The sequence below is a fragment of the Apodemus sylvaticus genome, chromosome 22 (genome assembly GCF_947179515.1).
Source record: "Apodemus sylvaticus chromosome 22, mApoSyl1.1, whole genome shotgun sequence".
Taxonomy (NCBI): domain Eukaryota; kingdom Metazoa; phylum Chordata; class Mammalia; order Rodentia; family Muridae; genus Apodemus; species Apodemus sylvaticus.
In genome coordinates, this window is record NC_067493.1 from 24,557,137 (window position 1) to 24,580,188 (window position 23,052).

General features: G+C 50.1%; 1 protein-coding gene across 1 annotated transcript in view; it reads right to left on the reverse strand.

The window, feature by feature from the left end:
* Window positions 1-23,052, reverse strand: part of Sdk1 (sidekick cell adhesion molecule 1) — a 1,012,579-nt gene that overhangs the window by 62,634 nt on the left and 926,893 nt on the right. The window contains exons 31-35 of the mRNA XM_052168081.1: window positions 22,691-22,794; window positions 18,115-18,185; window positions 8,569-8,704; window positions 7,394-7,453; window positions 6,262-6,363 (exon numbers count right to left, since the gene is read on the reverse strand). Of these exons, the coding sequence (XP_052024041.1) occupies window positions 6,262-6,363; window positions 7,394-7,453; window positions 8,569-8,704; window positions 18,115-18,185; window positions 22,691-22,794 (473 nt within the window). The remainder of the gene's footprint in view (window positions 1-6,261; window positions 6,364-7,393; window positions 7,454-8,568; window positions 8,705-18,114; window positions 18,186-22,690; window positions 22,795-23,052) is intronic.

Here is a 23,052-nt window from a genome sequence, read left to right on the forward strand (position 1 = left end):
TTAAGACCTTGTCCTGTCTACATACAGCAGGGGTAGACTGACTGGCCACTGGGACCACCTGTGGTCCCTGTGATGTCACTACATATGCTGGGTTAAAGGTTACCTAAGTGAACCTGGGGGTAGTGAACCTGATGGGATAGTGGGGTCCTGGGAGGTGTGGCAACTGCGTTCATTGCCCCTGAGCGACTGCTACTTTCTTCATTATAAACACATTTCTAACTAGCACAGTTCTGAATCCTTTTAATTTCACTTAATGGGCTCTAGGATGGGCTTAATGTGTCACTAGAGGGAGCCGACACAGCCAGAAGTGTGGTTCTTTTCCTCTTTCCAACCAAGAGTAATTAAAAAACCTGTAGGAGTAGTGGCAAGGTAAAACCCACATTTTACAGTGCGATTTTTGTTCTTATTTAGGGCCTTGCATAGCCCAGGCTGGCTGCAAATTCACTGCATAGTGAGGATGACCCTCAACTCCTGGTTCTCCTGCTTCCTCCTCCCAGATGCTGGGACAACAGGTGGGTGCCATCACACACAGCGTGTGTGGTGGTTAAGAGCACTGGTTGTTCTTGCAGAGGACCCAAGTCCTCCTCCATTCACACCTGGTGGCCTACAACTCCAGCCTCAGGGGATCTGGTGCCCTCTACTGGCTTCCATCAGCACTGCACTCATGTGTACAAATCCACATACTAACACACACAAAGACACATGATTAAAAACTACTGAATAAGCCGGGCGGTGGTGGTGCACGCCTTTAATCCCAGCACTTGGGAGGCAGAGGCAGGTGGATTTCTGAGTTCGAGGCTGGCCTGGTCTGCAGAGTGAGTTCCAGGATAACCAGGGCTACACAGAGAAACCCTGTCTCGAAAAACCAAACTAATGAACCAAACAAACACACAGAAACAAAAACTACTGAATAAAAACAGTGATTGTGCGGTGAGTGAGACAGCTTGGCAGGTAAGGGCTCCTGCCACCAAGCCTGATGACCTAGGTTTGGTCCCTGGGACCCACACAGTGGAAGGAGGGAGTGGGCTCCTGAAAGTCACTCTCTGACCTTGACAAGCACACTGTGTCACACATGCATCCTCCACACACAGAATAAAATGTAGAATGTAATCACTTTTTGAAAGCCACAGCTGTGAGGTAATGGTGGGTTCACAGTCTCAAAGGACTTTGCTGTCATCCACAGCGTATCTCAAAAGCCACAGAACCCCATTGGGCCTGAGTGACAGCAAGTACCAGGTGTGTGTATGCCTCTGCTGTTGTGGAGCCAGACACTTCAGTTGTTAGTGGATACTTAGTACTGAGTCCCCATGGACTGGAGGAGGGCAAATCCTAGTTCCTCTCTAGAGAACTTAAAAGGCTACTCCTCGTATGTGCACACATGCGTGCATGCATGAGTATGTGTGGATGTATGTGTGTATATTGCATGTGTGTGTGCATATGTGTGTGTGCATGTGCATGCGTATGTGTGCATGTGCATGTGTGTGTACATGTGCATGTGTGAGTGTGTATATGTGTGTGCATGTGCATGTGTGTATGTGCACATGTATGTGTGTGCATGTGTGCATGCGCATGTGTGCATGCATGCATGTGTGTGCATGTGTGCATGTGCGTATGTGTACATGTGCGTGTGTATGTGTGTGTGCATGTATATGTGTGTATGCGAGTGTGTGTGGGCGTGCATGTGTGTGCACATGTGTATGTGTGTATGTGTGCGCATGTGTGCATGTGCATGTGTGTATGTGTACATGTGCGTGTGTATGTGTGTGTGTGTGCATGTATATGTGTGTATGCGAGTGTGTGTGGGCGTGTGTGTGTGTGCACATGTGTATGTGTGTGTATATGTGCATGTGTGCGCATGTGTGCGTGTGCAGTATGTGTGTGTACATGTGCATGTGTGTGTGTGTGCGTGAGCCTGTGTGCATGTGCATGTGTATGTGTGTATATGAGTATGTACATGTGCATGTGTGTGTGTGTATGTGGGTGTGGGTGCGTGTGTGTGCATATGCGTGTGTATGGCTGTGTGTGTACGCGCGCGCGCGTGCGTGTGTGTGTGTGTGTGTGTGTGTGTGTGTGTGTGTAGGTCAGAGGACAACCTTTAGTGCTGTTCCTCAGGCACTGTCTATCTTGATGTTTTGTGGCAGGGTCTCTCCCTGGTCTGGAACTTGCCAAGTGAGCTAGGCTAGGCTGGATGGATCAAGCTTGTCTCTGCCTCCCAGTGCTGGGATTGGAGCATAAGCCACAGTGTTAAGCTGTGTGTGTGTGTGTGTGTGTGTGTGTGTGTGTGTGTGTGTCTTGGGGGTGTGTTTTGGGATCAGAACTCCGGTCCTCATGCGTGTTCGGCAAGCCCTTTACCTACCAATGCATCTTGTCCGCTGTGCTTTTGCACTGTTGAGGATGCATGCTAGAGACTTAGACATTCTAAGCAAGTGCTCTACCTGAGCTATGCCCCGGCCCCAGGGTGGCTCTTGCTGAACTAAGATTGACAGCATGCCATCAGGGATGTGAGCCTCTGCCTCAGGCTGCGAGCAGCTATGAGCAGGGCAGGGACATGTTGCCACAGCCCGTTCGTAATAAACTGCAGGAAAACCTGTTGTCAGTGACAGTATGAGCAGTCTGCATGGAGAACACTGCCAGCCCCACCCCAGGATGCGAGCAGATGCCAGCCACTTCCTGAAGCGGAAATGGGGACAGGAGGAGAGCATCAGCAGTTCCTAAATCAGTTTGTCATTTAATTCACTTCCCATCAAAATCCCAGAATTTGCCTTTGTGTGCGTGTGTGTGTGTGTGTGTGCGCTTGCCAAAGTGATTGTCAGACTTACAAAACAGCTTTGAAATTTTAGAAACCAAGAGCATTCATGACCAGAGTTGCTGAGTGTGAGCCATGTGTGATGGTGCGACACAGGCGGCTGGCAGAGACCGAGGAGAACCTGCCGCAGACTGGTCCAGGTGTAAGCAGAATTCAATCATGGCTGACACCCTGTTGGTGGGTAGGTGGTGTCGGGGGTCAGGGGAGGAGACAGATTCTCCACCATCTGGAGGAAGCTCACTTTCTACCAAATGGCAAGCTCCGACGACAGACCCTAATGGTGTGGAGTACTTGCTGTGCATACAGGAGGCCCTGGGTTCAATCCAGGTACAGCGTGACCCAGACACGGTAGCACATGCATATGATCCCAGCACTAGGGAGATGGAGGCAGAAGGATTTAGAGTTCAAGGACATCCAATCTCAGGTATGTAGTGAGTTCCAGGCCAGTCTGGGTTACATGACATTGCCTCAAATAAATAAATAAATAAATAAATAAATAGGCGTTCCTGTATACCAGAATTGAGCCCATGCAGCATCATGGATGAGGCTCTTCCATTCAAGTCTTGTTTGGAGCTAGGCTATGCCTCCTGTGGCCTGGATTTTGACAGACTTATTTTTCTTCCCAACTTGGAACATTGGCGTTCAGATGCAGTCCTCCGTGAAAAGGCATCTACAAACCACGTTTTCCCTGAGGCTCACAGAGGTAAGCATTACATATTTGATCAGGATGGGGCCCCAGAGAGAACATCTACTCTCTAAGGCCTGTCCCATAGCTGACCAGATGCCTCGGGAATCTCACGTGGGAGCTGTGAGCAGGCTAAGTAAACACGGCAAGGAGATACGCCAGGCCAGGCACATTCTCCAGACTCGTTCTGGAGGCAGATAGCTGGGAGCCTAGTGGAGATGTGAACCTGAGTGTCCTCACTGTGCTTCACAGATTTCCATGCCATGCTACAATGCTCAAAGGCTAGAGCTCAGAGAGGTTGACTACTGTCCTCAAGGTCACACAGCCAGCAAAAGGCAGGGTCATCACCCAGACACACAAGGTCACTTCACAGCTGGCTCTGCTCCCATAAAAGCCTCTGAGTACTTTAGGATGACTTGTGTGTGATACTCAGAGGGTGGTTATCATAGAGGAATGGGTAGGTGAGATGGCTTAGCAGGTAACGGTGCTTGCTGCCAAGCCTGATGGCCTGAGTTCAATCCCTGGGAGCTACATGATGGAAAGAGACTAGCTGTTCTCTGACCTCCTCACATATGCTGTCATGGGTGTGCACCTACACTCATGTACAAACACACATCTATACACATACACATACCACAAACACACATACACACACACATATATATGTATGCACACATGCATAAACACATGTACAACACACAAGAGTGAGTCCAGCTTTACTTCTGGCACCATTACTACTGCTCTGGACCCTGAGCTAGACTGCTGCTTGAATGTGAGGAGCAGAGACCGTCAATGACTAACTGGAAGGGATGCCGCATTGCCCCATTACTTCTTCCTTCCAGAGAATTCTCCTCAGAACAGATGTGGAGCAAAGGAAAGTGAGTTGGGGCCTGGGACTTATGTGTATTGTTTGAGGAACAGAAGAGCTGCCTCTGGCATGGTGGTTGGGGGGCAGGTGGTATTAAAGGCAGCAAGTACTTCTAAGGACATGATAGCATGGGCAGGCACAGGCAGTAATAAAGTCTCAGCTGTCACAAGATGGGGGGGGGGAGTCAGACATGGAATCCTTTAGGGGGGCTGTACTGAGCCATACATATGGGGCTGGTATGTAAGCTTCCTTAGTGGTGTGACAAAACACTTGACAAAAGCAATTTAAATGAGGGAGGGTTGACTCTGACTCACAGTCTGAGGGCACACAGTCCATCATGGCAGGGAAGACATGGCAGCAGGATGGTGATGGTCACACTGTATCCACGGTCAGGAAGCAGAGAGAGATGAATGCTGATGCCTAGCTCACTTTCTTTTTTATCTTTCTTTTTTTATTCAGCCCAAGCCTAGGGAATGGCGCCGCCCACGTTTAAGGTGGATCTTCCCACCTCAGTCAACCTAATCTAGATAACCCCTCCCAGATAAGGGCAGAAGTGAGTGTCTTCTAGGTGATTCTAGATCTTGTCAAGATGGCAATCAAGATTAACAGTCACAGGCAGCCAGGTTTGAGGTGAGAGAGTGGGAAGACCTGACTTTGGAGCAGCTGGATCTGTTTACTGTCTAAATTTGGAGAGGTGACCTATCTGCTCTAAGCCTACCTTTTTCCCTCCCCAGAAACTACCGAGGATGACAGCACAAATGCTCCTCTGGCTACATAGTCTGGCTCACGCAAGTTCTCTTGCGGGTCCACAAGTCCCTTGTGATGGTTGAACAATAAACCCTTCCTCTCTATGATGGTCAACTCTACAGGACCTAGAATTGCTCAGGAGATAGGCCTCTGGAAATGCCTGTAAGGGAGGTTTTGAGATTAGTCTGAGGTGGGAAGACCTCCCTAAATGCCAGTGAGCCTGTCTTGTAGGCTAGAGTCCTGGATTGAATAGAAAGGAGAAAGAGAACTGAGCACCAGCATTTAGTTCTCTCTGCTTCCTGACTATGCATACAATGTGACCAGCTGCCTGGCTCCACCCTGACTATGGATACAATGTGACCAGCTGTCTGGCTCCTGCCCTGATTATGGATACAATGTGACCAGCTGTCTGGCTCCTGCCCTGACTATGGATACAATGTGACCAGCTGTCTGGCTCCACCCTGGCTATGGATACAATGTGACCAGGTGCCATGGCATACTGAGATGGCATACTGCCATTTTCCCTACTGAGACGGGCTGAGCCTTCAAACTGTGAACTAAATCAAACCTTCTTTTCTCAAGTTACTCATGTCATGGCAGTAAGAAAACATATACACACACTGGTAAGTTTTCTTTTTGTCATAGCAACAAGGAAATTAACCAATACAGTGTGGACTTGATGAGACTGAGAATTTCTTAGGTCAGTAAAGCTGCATCTGGGTTTGTGTGCAAGGGCAGACAGCATTAACTAAAGGGGAGAACGATGCCTAGGATGCTTCCAGCACCATCCTGCAGGCTGGGCTACCTGACAGTACACCAGGGAGGAATGAGGAAGTCTGATGTAAGCAAGCACTATTACTTCCTTCATGGTGGAGGTCACTCCACCATTGTCTCTGCAATGTCCCTGCACTGTCCCAGAACTATCTCCGAAATATCCCTGCATAGTCCCCATACTGTCCCACACTGTCCCCTCACTGTCCCTCCACTGTCCCCACACTTTGCCCCTCCCCACTTAATGGATAGAAACTGGACAAAATAAATTATTCCTCTTGAGTGTTCTTACTGTAAAGTGAGTATCTAGGCTTCTTAGAGCTATCTGATTGATTGTTATAGCCCTTGTCTGGCTGGGAGATGGGGGAGAGGCTTGGAGCTTACCAGCCTCACCAACGAAGACTTCCACTGGTACACTGGCTGGGCTCTCACCGATGATGTTATAGGCAGTCATGATGACTTCATAGCGCCGGTACTTCTTCAGATCTACAAGGTCAAACATACTTGGTCAGTCTATAGATAGACTGGCTTCTGTTCTTAGATTCCCCTGTGGCCACACCCAGGCAATGGGGACCCCAGGAGAGAAGTAGACTGCTCTCTGGAGGACTAGGAAATGCTTCCATCATGTCTCCTGACATGGTTATCAATTAAATGAGATGAGTCCTCCCATCTGTGCCCAGGTGAGGGGCAACAAAGTGTCCATAAGTCGACTTGACTTTGTTCTGCAGCTTTCCCAAAAAGAGCCTGGGCACTTACAAACTTCTGACCTGCTTCTGCCTGCCAAGTGCTGAGATTACAGGCATGCACTGCCACACCTAGTTTATGCCCTGCTGGCAATGGAACCCCGAGTTTCTCCATGGTAGGCAAGCATTCCTCTACCAACTGAGCTACAACCCCAGCCCTTAGGGGTCAGTATTCAAAGGGGAGGGTTTCAGTTCAGAGAGAAAGCAAATGGACCACTATCTTTAACTAGTTAAGATGGGGGCTGGCTCAGCAGTTAGGAGTGCTTGCTGTTCTTCCAGAGGATTTGCATTTGATTCCTGGCATCCATATGGATGCTCACAAGTATCTGTAACTCCCATCCAGGAGACCCAATGCTCTCTTCTGGCTTCCTTGGGCACTAGGCACACACATGGTACATGGACATACATGTACCCATAAATTGGAAAAATATGGTTAAGATTGTAAATTTTGGTCTATATATTTCTCTATAATTATGAGAGAGAGAGAGAGAGAGAGAGAGAGAGAGAGAGAGAGAGAGAGGAGTCACAGGAGATACTTTGCCCTGTCCGCCTTTCTCTTCCATCCCAGTCAGATGGGGTACTACTGTGAACCCCGCTAGCCTCTGCCTCTAAACGTTTCCCCTATGAGGACATGCTGAGCTGAGATGCAGCCATCAGGAGAGGAACTCTGATTAAGGGCACAAATCCAGGCTGGTTCTGCTTGGACCTCTGTGAGACGGACGGGCAGAAATTCACTGCATGCAGTCCCAGGGCCCAAGGGGCTGTTCACTTACGTGTTAATTCATAGGTTGTTAACGTAGAGCTGCTGTTCACAGTCTTGAAACTGCTTTGAGCTACAAGGGGGTAAAGAAGGTAGTTAGTACAAAGGGTCACATACCCCGCAAGCCACATGTGGGGTCGGGTAGGCATGAGGCACACCGCAGGGTAGATAGGACGCGGGGGTGATGCCCACAGTTCTCTGGGCGCTGTAGAGACTGCGGGTTTCTGGCTAGCTGCTGGCAGTTACCATGCTTCTTCCTAACACACCAAGATGCATCAGCCTGAGGCAGGTGGTGGGGAGCTGGCCCTCTGATAGAAGGAACCGATCATAAGGGCACTGCCAACAGTGGGGGGGGGTGGGCAACAGTGAAGATGCAGATAGTTTTTTTTCTTTCTTTCTCTAGGCCTTTCTGGGATGCAGGTCTATCTACTGACTGATACTTGCAGCTTGTGGGACTCTCATCTGAAGGGCATGAGACAGTCGCCCATTATGTGTTCTGGGACCAGGTGTGTATACCTGAGAACCCACCAGGTACAAGTTTTGTGCAGTCAGCATGCGGGTCTCCGGTGGGAAAGATGGGGTAGAGCAGGGAGCCTGTTGCATGCTGGGTGAGTCAACATCAGACATCTTCCTGGCCTGACAGGGGTGACCTAGATAGGAAGTGCTGACCCTGTCTGTCCCTCATCACAGAGATCTGCCTACTTCTGCCTTCCGAGTGCTGGGATTAGTGGCACATGCCACCACACCTGGCCAAAGAGAATTTTCTATGACACAATCAACGGACACTCTCCCTCCAGAGATGGGGGGCGGGGGGAGATAGAATGGCAGGGTCTTCTAAAATTAAGCTGCCTCCTTGGTAGTTGACTTTTAACAGAGCCAAGAATGGCTGTGATGGAGGGCAGGCCCAACAGAGGTCAGGAGGAGCTCACAGATAGATCAGATGGGTGTGCTCTTACCTCAGACCAGTCTCCACACAACGTGTTCCTAGAAAGCTGGCCCCTTCTCCTTCAATCCAGCTTCTGAGTCTACTGCCTCCACCTGTGCCTCACTGGCTTCACCCCCACCCTGCTCCCTCCCTCACTGTGCCTTCCCCTGGCTCCTTTAGAGCATCTCCCAGCATGCCTTCTGTGGCACAGACATGCGAGGCTCACTTGTGAACATCCCTCAGGCCGGAGGAGCACTGCTCACCATTGAGTTCGGCACGTAAGGCAGAGGGGCTCTTGAGTGTCTTGGGCTCAGGGCTCATGCCTGTCTCGGACTCCAGCTCACGGTAGTAGATCCTGTAGCCTTGCAGAAGGCCGTTCAGGCTCTCGTCCCGGGGAGGCTGCAAAGACATTGTACACTCAGCCATTTGGGGGATGTTTCCAGGGTCACTATGGTTAAATTGGTACCCTCTACCCTGGTGTAAGTAGACCACCATGAAGAGCCATTATTTCAAGCCCATGGTTTTATGTCCAAAGCATTTTCCATTTATTTTATTATGATGATGATTATTTGTGTGTATATGTGGGCACACATGCATGTATGCACAGATATGGACCATGGCATGAATGTGGATGTCAAAGGACAGTGTTCAGTTGATTTTTTTTTCCTTCTACCATGTGGGTTCTAGGGTTTGAACACAGGTTGTCAGGTTTGGCTGCAAGCACCTTTATCTGCTGAGTCATTATGCAGGCCCCACCCCCAAGCATGTGAGAGCTGGTGAGATGCATAAGTTGGCAACGTGCTCACCTTGCAAGCACCAAGACTTGAGTTCAATTCCCTGAATCCATGTAAAAAGCTGGGCAGAGTGGTGTGCACTTGTAATCCTGCACTGGGGAGAGGGGAGACTGGAGGCTTCCCCGGGGCTTGGTAAGACTACTTGGTAAGTGAGTTGTAGGTCAGTGAGAGACCTGGTACCAAAATCATTGTAAACATCTACTAAGGTACACCTGGGGTAGTCCACTGGCCTCCATGTTAGTATGTGTATGAACACCTGCATGTGTACACACAACACATACATACTTACACATGGAAGAAAGATTTAAGAATATTAGAGGGAAAATATTGACCATCCAGGCTCACAACCAGCCGGGGAGCCCTGCTGAGACCTTGTGTGTGCAAAGATAGCTGCTAATCTTAATTGCCAACTTGATTACGTCTGGAATCCAGTGAAATCTAAGCATTTGGGCTCCTCTATGAGGGAATTTATAGATGGCATCATTTCACGTGGGAAGACCCAGCCTGAGTATTGGTCATAGCTTCGGGTGGCCTTCCCACATTAAAGGACATGTGAGAGGGAAGCGTTTGCTTTTGCCTGTTTGTCCTCGCTCTTGTTGGCAAGTTCATCTACTCTCCTGTTGAGGCGTTCCCTCACTGGTATTAGAACCTACTTCTTCAGGATTCTAGCATAGACTGAAGACCAGCAGTTCCCTAGGAAACCCCTGGGACTCCAGCAACCAATCAGAGCTGCTGAGACATCCAGCCTTGTGAACTGAACAACGACCGGATACTGGTCCTTTCCATCAGGAGACAGCCATTGTGGGACCACCCAGACTCCAGCCACTCTAATAATATTCATTTTATGTTCTGTTATTTTAGAGAACCCTAGCTGATACAAGAATATGATACATGAGTTCTCATCCTACATCCAGTTCAACTCCTTGAGATGGGGCAGGAGAGAAGGGTGTGGGCACAGATAAAGAGCGAGCGTCTGTGTCGGGTGAGCCTAGAAACAGTGACTAGAGAGGCATCCTCAAGCAGCACCTTTATTTGGGCCTCTTTTTTTTTCTTCCAGATAGGATTTGTTAACAGGAAATCACATTGGATTAGGGAGATCCTTAGTCTGATAGCCCGTGTCTTCATAGGACGGGGGACATTTGAACTTGTGGACACATAGAATCCCATATGAATATGGAGAGGGAGATCCAAGTGGTATGTTTATAAGCTAAGGGACACAAATGGCCATCATCAACCTTAGGACACTGGATGGGAGGTGCTAAGAGTGTGACTTCCTTGGAGGGAGCAGTGTCCTGTTGTCCCCTGGCCTTGGACTTCTGGCCTCCAGAACCATTGATGGCTATGAAGTATGTGTGACAGCCATTCCAGGACACTCTGCTGTCCAGTCTCTGTGACACAGACCCACTGACCAGAGGGTCTACAGCTGCTTCTGTAGGCCCTGGGCACTAGCACTTGCTGCTTGATCAAGTGCTTTGCCCTCGAAAGCACAGGTTGGGCAGTCTGGGAAGCCAGGAACACGTTTTGGTGACATGTCTGACAAACCCAAACACACACTTACGGCTGGGAGTGTGTGCATGCTTGTGGCACACCGAAGATGCTGTTAAAAGTGGCATCCGTCTCTATCTGCCTCTCCAGTGCCAGGATTAGAAACTCATGGCACCAGGGCTGGCTTCTCCATGGATTCTGCGGATAGAGCTCAAGTCCCCATACTTGTAAGGCAAGTGCTTTACCGAGCCATTGTCCCATCTTTGAAAGCCTTGTTAAGGCTGGGAGACAGTGCTTTCTGAGAGCAAGGGGCAGTTGTCTGTACATCTCCTAACATCGACAGGAGAGGATGAAGAAGCCATCACCGTATTGAAACAAGAATAAGAAGGATCTGTTCTCAGCTGCTCTACCAACTAAGTAGCCACAAAGGCTGGGCACCTCTGCCTCCTGTGACTGCAAGTTGCCTCATAGATATGGTTTCCAAGGGATGAAGCTGGCTCTGCCACCAGACCCCTACTGAGGGGAGATGGCATGGTTGAGGAGGGGATGAGCAGTGGCTTCTTACACACCTGCATCCCTTCGCCCTCAGCGTGCTTGTGTGGGCACAGGGTAGAGTCATAAAGAGATGGAGGCTCCCTGAGCTATGCACCTTGAGCCTAGCCGCTTCCATCTCCTTGGGGCTATGAGACCTTCTGATGAAGGAATGACAAACAGCCGGCCACACAGGTGGGTGAGCAAGAACTGTGTGTGCACTTTCTGAGGAAACTTTAGTGCCTGGGGCATATGGGAGATAGACAGTAAGCTGTCTCTGTAATGGCCTGTAAGCTGCCTTTGAAAGAGAGGAGTCCCCCATGACACATCCTACGGTATAGACAGTGATCCTCTGCCTAGAGTGAGCAGCCTGGATGAAAAATGCAGCCTCCAGGTCCCAGGCCAGAACTTGTGTAGCTTTTGTGATGTTCTCCGTATGGTAGAATTCCAGAATGATCCACAGACTAAGTCAGGGAACTTGCCTGGAAAGGGCTTCCTTTAAGTCCACTGAACAGCCATTTCTCTTCACAGGCACCGGCTCTATGGCAAGGCATGGATAAGAAGCCCTTTGCTAAGCAAGGGACAGCAGGGCAGGGATTCCCAAGACCCTGGGGCAGCTCTGTCCTTCTTTCCTAGGTCCCTGACAAAGAAGCAGGGAGATTCGTGTCCCTGTTCAGTGACTCTGACTGCTGTGGCAGGAGCAGCTCAGATAACACCACGTGGCCGTGCAGAAGGTTCTGGCACTGTCTTCACTCATGCTGGGGGAAGGTGCAGATGGCAGGACTCTGTCTAGGCAGATGAGATGGCATGTGCTCCCATTTCTGGGATCTGGACTGACTTGAATCGGCAAGAAGGGAGGGCGAGTGGGCACATCTAAAGCTTGCTGCTGGGCTCTGTAAGTGCCAGCCCAGCAGATTCTCCTCAAGGGTCACCTTCAAAGCCTGCCCATCAGCCTGGGATCGCACCAGTGGGAAGAGGGCCAAAGCCTAGCCAATGCTGCAGAGCATGCTCGGCAGAGGACGGAGGGTGGGGGAGTGGGCAGGGCTAGATTCTAGTCACTCAAAATATCAACGGAACAGGATGCTGGGAAAATGGAAATGCCCTTGCTGGGGATGTAATGTGGTTGTGCAGCAGTTGGCAGTCCCCCTGCCCACAGCCTTTGAGTGTGCCATCTGAGGTTTGGGAGAGGAAGCACAAAAGGCTGATGAGTTTCTAGTCACATCAGAGGATGCAAAGGAGAGGAGCCAAGCCCCTCCCCTCAGGGGACAATGATGACTAGCACTAGGTGAGGTCACATTTGCTAGGTGGCATCAGAAGCCCCCCAGAGTCGAGTTGCATGCCATGCCAGCAAGTGTTTACTGTGATCTGCATTAGTGGCCCTGAGGGTGTGTGCTCGAGGCCTCTACCCATCCCCAGTTTCCTTCCCATTGCTGCGACACAAGACTCTGATCGAAAGGAACTCAAGGGGAGAAAGAATATTTTTAGTTTATATTGCCGGGTCATAGCCATCACTGGGGGAAGTCAGGGCAGGAAATTTAGCAGGGCCTTGGAGCAGAAACAGAAATGCTGTCTTCTGCCTGGCTCTCTGGCTCCTGCACAGCCCAAGACCACCTGTGCAGGAGACAAAGAAGCCCACGCAGGCTCAGTTAACAATCAAGGCAGTCCTGTGGACATGCCCACAGACTGACGTGATAAAAACAATCAATTAAGACTCTTTTCAGTGACTCTAGGCTGTTAATGCTAACTAGGACTGTCTCCAAGTTGGGACCTTTAGGATCCTGGGCCTAGTGAGACTTTGTGCCCTTGAAGGGGTCTGTGGGACCCCAGTATCTTCCTCTTTCTCTTTACTTCCTAGCTATGAGGGGAACATTCTGTTTTGCTATGCATGCATCTCTGGAAGGAGTTTAGAACCAAATTTGTTCTTTCCAAGTCCTTAGCCTGAAATTCTTTGTCCAGCTCCTGTCCCAGGGTGAATGGCTCTGTCACCTTGTACTCAGTTCTACATCCCTACAGCACCTGAGACTTGCCATGGGTACTGCCAGGGCTCAGCCAAAGCTCGTAGAGTTGAGGTGAACATGCTAAAGCGCAGAGAGACACCATTATCATGTCATTCCACCCTAGACTGGCTGTCTGCATGGGCAGAAGCTCAGAGAGATATGGAAGCTCTTTCTAGTGCTTCCTTCCTCTGCCCACTTCCTATCCAAAGCCCAGTGGCAGACTCAGAGTCTAGGATGGCTTTTCCAAGGTCTCTGTTCAAATGCAAGGAGCCATCACCCACGGCACAGGAGGATGGTGCTCTGGGAAAGACGCAGAAGGGGTTAGCAGAACGGAGCGGAGGGAAGGCCTTGTGTTGAAGGAGCAGCCTCTGTGGTGGTTCATCTCAACTCCAGCTTGATGGGTTCTGGAAGCACCTGGGCGATGAACTTCTGGGTGCATCTGTGGGGGCTATCTTGATTAGGTTAATTGAGGTGAGAAGACCTGCCCACTGTGGATGGTGACATTCCCTCGCTGGGAGCCTGGATTGTATAAGTGGAGAAAGAGGGCTGAGCAGAGCCCTCTGATTACCTTCTGCCTCCTGATTGTAGAAGAAATGGTTCCTGCTGCCCAGGCTTCTCCACCATGACGGACTCACCATGAACTGATCCCTTAAGCCACTTTGGCGTGCGCGCGCACACACACACAGACACACACACACACACACAGACACACAGACACACACACACACACACACACACACACACGGGGCATGCTCCTCGTTAACTACTTCTTATACTCAGACCCCTGATTTCAAGAGCTCCACTACATCCCAACAGTCTCCTCCAGTTCTGGGTCCATCAACAGATTAGTGAGATCACTTATCTGACCATCTCTCTGAAGCCCAAAGCTGGCTGCTTGTGTTTAGAACCAAGCATGCGGCCCATTAGACTTTGGGCAAACATAACATACCCACATCATGAGAGCCAGGAACTTTATGGTTGAGTCTTCGCCTAGGCTGGACCTTTTCTCTACTTTGTACCCCAGAGAAGATCTAGCCACCCTGTCCCTTGGGCACAGCTAGAAGCCTCTCTCCCTTGCTTTCTCAGGCTTCTGTGCACTGAGGAACAGGAGGAGAGAAAAGGAAATTAACCCTGTACGTGCCTGAAGCCCTATAGCCTTTGTCTTGGCTGCCATCATGGTCACAGAAGTCCCTGAGCCTTTGCAAGAGGTGAGCAGGTCTCTTCTTTGCCGGTAAGCATCTGGGTATGTCTGTGAGGAACTTTATAGAGTGTGCTGGGGTGGGTTGAATTACCCCATGGGCTGCTGTCCTTACTCTTGAGAAGAAAGCCAGCGTTCATTTCTGTTTCCTCACAGTGCATGCAATGCAAGCAGGTGTCCAAGAGCCTGCTGTTGTGCCATTCCCACCATGGCCCACTGCGCCCTAGAGCTGCTTCCCTCCATTAAGTTAGCTTCTTATCAGGTGTTTTGTCACAGCAAGGAGAAAAATAACTAAACAACCCCTTCAGATATCAGGGTGGCTTGAGTGTGGGTATGTGGAAAGGGTGCACAGAAAGGCTCGTGGGAACAGTCAATGTTGTCATCAGTTTAGAAGCCTCCTGCTGGACAAACAGTGCTCACTGCAAAGGTGACATGACCCCTCCCCCCCCACCTGGGACACGTGTTCACATCCTAGGATTTGAGCAGAGTTGGACCCTACTAAAGGCAAAATTTGATCGACTCCCTAGGAAGCCTGAAGCCCAACAGTTCACAGTGGGGAAGGTATTGACAAGGGCCCCACAGCCTTCAAATTACAGCCCATGTTTGTATTTTTTTTTAAAAAGCAAATTGCTAAAAAAACAAAAGGTTACAGGTGAGATGCTTCATGGGAAACGAGAATCTATATTTAAACCCAGCTCCTCTTTCTTCGTTCCAGTCTCCAATTTCCTTAAATTACTCATAATTTTAATTGTGTTTCAATTGCCTGCTGGTTGACAGGCATTTACTTCTACAGTGCACTCGACTGACCACCTCTTGCTCTGGGCTTTTTGAAATCTGTTTGTTCTATTGGACACTGGAGGGCACAGCTGATGGGCACATATGCCAAGTGCCTTTGTTGCAGCTCTGAGCCACTTCATGGAGCTGTCCAGGCTGTCCAGCAGCCACGGAGGAGGCTTGACACCTGTGCTGCCGAGAACTGGGACTGGCAGCAGCTTATAGCAGCAGCAACTTCATTCAAAGGGGAAGATGCACCCTGCCCGGGGGCGTTCTCTGCCTCAATGGAAAAGATGCATATCTCATTATTAGCCGGCCAGCTGCCGCATCTACAAATAAAATGTTAATTTTCCAGTAGAATCTGGCACAGTAGGAGTGGAAGCAGTCAGAAAGGCAGAGATAATTATGGGCATAAGAAGAAAACCGAGCTCTTCACCCCAGACTCTGGTTGAAGCCTTTCACTGGCTGAGAATCAATTCAGACCTAAGGAACATTTGCCTGAGGCAAATCTCCTAATTTGCCAAAAGCATCTCCTCTCAGATGTAACCTGCAGTATTCCAGGAATCTCACCAGAAACCCCACTGAAAGTAAACAAACAAAAACAAACACCCCCCCAAACAAAACAACAACAAACAAGAAAAATACCCCAACCAAGTCCTAACTCCCTTGCGCTGCCTTAGGGCTCCGTATCACTCTTATTTGATTACAGCCTGAACCATGGCTTCTCTGGAGTCCTCTTAGGATCTCAATTGTCTGAGAGAGGAACTAAAGTGGGGGAGGGGATGGCCTCTTAGAAATTCCCTAAGCAACGGAATTCTGGGAACTTCCAAAATCCAGACCCAGTGAAGACTGAGCCAGGACTCCTCTCTGGAAAACCGTGCTCACTCCGAGGTGTATCTTGCTCTTTGCCTGGTGCCTTCCTTTCTCCTTTTAGTAGATTCCAACTCTGCTTCACACTGGCTGGTCCTGAAATCCTTTTCTACACTGGTGCCAAGGGGCTGGCTTTAGTCGAGATTAAGGGACCTCCTTGGGTTGCTGCAGATGTCAGTGTGGTGTTTTGTTCCCATCCCAGCAGCAATTGAAAAGACAAAACCAGAAACAGTTCTTCCCCCCTCTCCCTGGTGTGTCTGTTGAAGGAGAGAGCCACAGTAGCACCCGGGACTCTGAACTTCTGCTTGGAATTTTCTGGCTTCCCATCACAGCCCCTGATGCCAAGCCGGGGCTGAAGCAGGGACTGCAGGGAGTAAGGACTTGGACTGTCAGAGATGAGAATCCTCGACACCTGCTGTCCAGAGAGGCCTCGGTAGGGTCACAGTGGCCCCTGGCATGCTGAGAGGTCAAGGCCATTTGCTACTTACCATAGGTGGCTCTGGTAAGCCCTGGCTGATTCTCTCTTCCGTCCTGTTCCCATACTCTGGTGAACAGAGGCTGGGTGCATAGGGATGAACTGGCAGTGTCACCAGGAAACATTTGGACATATCTTTTTATCGCCTTGAAAGGCACCTGCCGCTGAGTGGGGACTGTCAGTGAGGGGACCTTCACTGCTAGAGTCCTCCTGACGTTGACATTAGGGTGGCCCCACTTTTGCACCTCAAAGGCAATGCCATCATCTGTGAGGGTTGCTACTGGCTGTCAACCTGACAGGATTTAGGATCACAGAGGAGACAGAGCTCTGGACATGTCTGTGAAGAAGTTTCTAGATTAGGTTATACAAAGCAGGAAGATGGTCCCTAATGCTGAATAGTATCAGTGTGCAGGGGTCCTGGACTTAACAGGGAGACAGCGAGCTAGGCAGGACATCCGTCTCCCTCTGCTTCCTGACTATGGATACACAGTGACCAGCTGCCTCTAGCTTCTGCTGCCACGCCTTCCCCATCCTGATGGGTTGGACACTGAAACTTCAACCTGAGTACATCCTCCCGCTAGCCTCACTAGGTTCTTATTAGATATTTTGTCTCAGCTAGGAAGAAAGTAGCTAATGTGAGATAAAAGCTAACAGGTACCAAGAGACAACATGGTGCACGGGGTGATGGAGACCCACAGGAGCCACTGGCCATCACACTTTAGGAGTAAGATGGCTCCTTCAGCTACCTGGGCCTCCTTTTCTTTTTCTTCTCAGTGCAGGCTCCAGGCTCTAGTACTCCTAGGGCTCTGCTCTGAATTGTCTCTCCTGCTTGAGGTATGGTCACATAGTTCTTAGGCCATCCTGCCTGGAGGGTCCTGGTCATTCATTTTCCAGGCCTTTACTGGTGGTACCCTAGCCTGGGCCTTTCAGCCCTTAGAGATAAGCCTCTGCCACTCAGGAGGCTCTCTCTTCCTTGAGTCATGTAAATAATTCTTTTAGAATGAGTTTCTAGGATGACCTGTAATTCACTGAAATGGAGGTACTTCCACGAGTCTCCCTGTTGTGTTGTTTCCCCACCTCAGGCTATTTTGTCACAGTACCATAAGTCTGTCCAGCACAGAGTCATCGAGGTGTCTTTGTCTCTGCATTCATGATGGCACCTGCCATTCCCCTTGATACCACCACCAACCTTAAGGAAGAGTCTCACATCACTTGGTCCACCCTCTTTATCCCCAGCACACAGTGGCCAAACTCGGGTTAACCAAACCTTCCCGTGGCTCTCTGCAATGGCCCACAGCATCAGCTCTGGCCCTTAGGGCCTCACATTCTTTAGTAGAACAGCCCCAGGTTCTGGCATCTGGAGTCTCCCTCACTGGCCAGAAGCTCCGCCTCTCCTCTCATTCCTGTGTTTGGCAAGCCCATTGGTCTGCGGGTAGACTGCAACCCTGGAGATCTGAACACCTATTTCTTCAGTGCTGGGTCTTGGGGAGTCCCAACCCTGGGCCAGCCCTCTCCTGTAGATTCCTGCGGCCATGCCTCAGTTGGGAGCTCTGTCTAACTCAGACGGACTGCTCTATTCTTGGCATGTGCATGGCTTGTGTGTAAACCCTGTACAGTTGTCTTGGTTGACTGAACCAGGAAGCCAAAGCATGCTTCAGAAACAACTGAGTACCCCTGGTTCTTACCTGCCACTGGATCAGAACCGAGGATGTGGTGTGCGGTGTGGCTGAGACAGATCCTGGTGGCTCCCCTGGAACTACAGGGTGGCAGACGGAAGAAAAGCAGAGTTAGAATAGCTCTGGAGGGTTTCAGATGCCCTTTGGTGTGGGGGTGGCCTTCCTTTCCTCGGGTACCTTCAACTGTAACAAGAGTGGCTCCCACCTGGCACTGGTCCTCTAACCATGCTGGAGCATCCGGGTGAGTTGGAATCCCCCACCCCCCATGAGTCCCCTCAGGACACCACAGCACTCTGGGAGCTCCTGCCCAAGACCCTTCATAGGCTTCCACGTCATTGGGAGTCAGCATTTTCTGAAATCCTGGGTGACAATTATTCATTCCTTATGAGCAAGTCAGGTGGTCACAACGGGGTCATGTGCTCTTAGTGTGGCATACATATGTGACTGTTGGAAGGGACAAGGCTGCTGCTGGCTAGCCAGCGAGGCAAAAGGCATCTGGCTGGGAGCCAGGACACTGCTGTGGTTCTGTTCTTGTCTCAGCAAGGACAGGGTTGGGTTGCTTCTGTCCATGGCCGAGCCTGCTCTTGGACTAAAGCAGAACCCTTGTCATGTATCAGGTGTCAGAGGCCTCCTCCCTATGGCCTTTCTGCCCTCTCCAGATCACATGACCCCCTGTGTCTCCTTGTCATGTATCAGGTGTCAGAGGCCTCCTCCCTATGGCCTTTCTGCCCTCTCCAGATCACATGACCCCCTGTGTCTCCTTGGCTGTGCCCCAGTGCCAATGAAAGCCAGTTCATTGAGTGCTTATGGAGTTAGACTGGGCCTGCTCCTTCACCCCACATGGGACCCAGGCTCTGTCTACCTTACACTGCAGGCTTGTCCCTGGCTGACTCTCCTCTGAGTCCTCCAGGTCATCCACACTTAGCCATACAGGTGGACCCCAGTGCTACCCTCAAGGCCAGTGGTTCCCAACCACTCTCACAGTGAATGACTCTTTCACAGGGGTCACCTGAGACCATCAGAAAACATAGATATTTACACTAGGATTCATAACAGTAGCAACATTACAGTTATGAGGTAGCAATGAACATAATTGTGGTTAGGGGGTCATACAGCACGAGGAACTGTGTCAAAGGGTTGTAGTATTAGAAGGTTGAGAACCGCTGTTGTAGCCCTTATCCTGTCTGTCATCAATGTGGACTTTTACCCATCCCAAGAGCCCTGTGAAATTGATAAATATCAGGCTAATAGGAAATGTGGACCTGGCAGTGGTGGTACACACCTTTAATCCCAGCACTCAGGAAGCAGAGGCAGGTGAATCTCTGTGAGTTCAAGGCCAGCCTAGTCTATAAAATGAATTCCAGGGTAGCCAAGACTGTTACACAGCCCTTGAAAAACCTGTCTTGAAAATCCAACCAACCAGCCAACAAACAAAATGGGGATCAGGGACCACAATGCTTGAGGTCCTGGGGGCTTTGGATGAACAAACAGAGGGACTGTAAACTCAAGACCAGCCTGCGCTACAACTGAAGCCCTAAGTCAAACAGAACAAAACAAAACAAAGATTAAAAACAAAACCAACCATGGCTAGGGGAATAGCTCAGTTACAGAGTAAATAACTAAATGCCCCAGGGAGGGGCTGGGTGTGTGGCTCAGTGGTTGAGTCCCTGCCTAGAATCCCCCAGTGAGGGGTTGGGGGTGTGGCTCAGTGGTAAAGCCCCTGCCTAGACACAGGGAGGGGCTGGGGGTGTGGCTTAGTGATAGAGCCCCTGCCTAGAATCCCCCAGGGAAGGGCTGGGGTGTGGCTCAGTTTTAGAGCCCTGCCTAAAATCCCCTAGTGAGGGGCTGGGGGTGTGGCTCAGTGGTAGAGTCCCTGCCTAGAATCCCCCAGGGAGGGGCTGGGGGCATGGCTCAGTGGTAGAGCCCCTGCCTAGAATCCCCCAGGGAGGGGCTAGGGTGAACACCTGCAGGCCTTTGGATTCTATCTCTAACACAGTAAAAAGAAAATGTCACTTAAAGAGTTCTCAGAGGCCCCTCCCTCTTCCAGCTATGGTTGGGTTGGTCTTGCCAGTCAATCTCCACCTGACAGAGGGAGACAAAGGGCCACAAACACAATGCAAATCTACCCACAAAGGGAAATTGCAAGTCTCAGACAAGGATGATGATGAGATAGGGGCCTCAAAAGCTCCATTTGAATATCAAAGGCTTGAGCAGGGGCCTGGGGAGCCTGGAGAGGTCCTTGAATAGCTTTTCAGAAATGGCCTATTCCTTGAGGTAGCTGGGAGCCCTGTCAGGATCCCACACTCCCTGTTTGTCAGAGATAACCCAACAAAGAGAGCAGCCGGCTGGGTGTCTGGGTTCCTTTCTTCTAAGAATTAGTGCACTGTTGCAAATATTCTCTCCATTGTGTCTGATGCAAGATAAAAATGAATGTGGTTTTTTTTTTTTTCAGGTTTCCTTTGATGCTGATTTTCTACCCTTGTTCCGCCCGCCCCCCCCCCCCCCCCCCCCCCCCCCGTGTATGTGTGTGTATGTGTGTGTACGCTCTATGCATGTGTGTACATGTTTATGCCCCATGCTGGTCCTCAGGGGAGTGTGCAGCGGCTGGAAGTTAAAGTTGGATATCTCTTTGCTGCTCTCTACCTCAGTTTGAAAGTCTATTGCTGAACCCGCAGTTTCTCCACTTTGGCTAAACTGTCTGGGTTGCTAAGCCCTGGCACCTCCACCCCCATCCCCCAGCTGGGGTTACAAATGCTGCTGAGAATATTTTTTTTTTAACATAGGTGCTGGGGATTTGAACCCAGGTCCTCATGCTTGTGCAATAAGTACCCTACTCACTGGGCTGTCCCTCCTGTCAGCAAATCCTCAGTTTTAAAGGGGTTCATTGACAGCCTTTCTCTCTCCACAGATCTCCTGAGCAGTGAGTGAAGGGGTGTGTCTGCTTTGTTTCCCGCCTCCCCCCCCACCCCAGGTGCCTTGGGTCACCTGCACAGCTGTACAAGGTCGCAGGCTCTCTCCTGAGCGCTGCTGCTTCTTGGCCCCTACAGTTGCAAGCAGGATCTCCTCAACAATCAGGGTGAGTGCACGGGATTCATTTCTCCAAGGGGTTCAGGGAAACCTAGAGTATCTTTCGTCAGACACCAGACCTAGTGGACTCAACCACAGCATGGATGGATGCTGGGTTTGCAGCAAAATTCTCTGTATTGTCTTAAGTTTTCAGGGGAGGAAAAAGGCTGGACCTACATTAACTATTACAACTTCTGTGACCCTAGGAAGCTGAAATGCTACAGGTTGGGAGCTGAATTGTCTTCAGCTATCTTAGTCCCTAAAAAGCCACTGGATTGCCTACTACTGGGTGTGATCTAACTGTTATGTGTGTGACTGTTATGCAAATCCTTTTGGAAGGTACAACAGATACAGCTTCCCTAACTCAAAGGCTAAAAATATCACCAGGTAAGTCTGAAGTTAATGTTGGATATCTCTTGGACATGACTGTAACATTCCTACCCTGTGTCCTGCCAATTTGTCCGACCTATAAATTCAAAATGGTTCTAGTTTAAAATTCCCTTTGTTCTGTTACCATAAAAACCCATATGGAATTGTTATCATGTTGGAATATGGTATTTAAGGCAACCTGACTCCGTGTTTCCCTGCACCACAGTCACTCAAATTTGACTCCCAAGTAAAGTATCTCCCATTCCTGTTGAGGTGAGAGTTATTTGGATTTTTGTTTGTTTGTTTGTTTTTATTTATTTATTTTTGCATCAAACATCTTGAGTGGGGCTGGGAAGTTGCGACAGCAGGCTTCCACATCTGGGCTAGTCCCTGAGGTGGCCTGAAACTTTATGTGGTACAAGTTAAACTTTCAGGCTCTGAGTGGAAGAGCGGGGGGGGGGGGGGGGGGGGGGGGGGCAAGGACACATGACGTGAGGTCACAGGACCAGGCAGCTGGGATCTGGCCCATTTGGAAACCATTGCACTGGAGCGTTAAATGGAAAAGACAGAGCTTTCTGGGAGTTACCACAAAGCCCTGGTGGCGGCACTAAGTGCAGGGCTTTGAGGTTGATGTGGGAGTTACACAGTATCCATCTCAGTCAGGCTTGTCAGGTGATGGCTGAGTCTGACAGAGTACTCTCCCAAGCTCACTGCACTCCTTCCCACACCTGGGAACACGAGGCTGGCAAGACAATGTGTCTTCAGACCCAGTGCCCCTGAGGTCAGAAGGGGGTGAAGAAGCCACCTGGTGCTTTGGGGGAATCTGAAACTGCTTGGGCCCAGCTACCCGAAGACATTTATTTTTAACGACCTCCATTAATTATTCAATTTCTAATGGACGAGGGTTTTGGAAACCAATCAAAGCAAGTTCCATTCCATCTGGAAGCTCTCGGGGGCCTTGATTTATGACCGTGGGGTGTGTGGGAACACCCCAGGCTGTCAGTTACTAATGGACTTCCCCTGCTTGTCACCCTCCCTGGTGACCCCTACTCTCTGCTCAGGATGGAGCGAGGTCTCTCTCTGGGAGGAAGTTGCCCTCAGGCCTTCGCATGCAGTGGGGAGTGGTTGTGTTGGGCTGGCTTTTGCTCACCATCTTGCAATGTGGTCACGGCCTCTGTTTCTGCACTGAAGTCACTGTCCCCAATGTCATTGGTGGCCTTCAGGCGCAGCTTGTAGGAGGTGAAAGGCCTCAGCCTGCAATGGAAAGAAATCAGTGACTATAGTGAGCCTGTCTGTCTGTCTGTCTGTGTAGCAATTAAGGAATCATGGAGAGGCAGATAGATGTTTCCTTTGCCCTGGGTCACCCTGCAACCAGGACTGACAGAATCACTCGGTGGATACAGTTACCAGATCCTTTCAGGGCCCACAGACTGACATGGTGCCCTGGGAGAGATAGTATCACTGAAGGAGGTGTCAGTGAGACAATTTTGTCCAGTTATCGGGCAGGAAGGA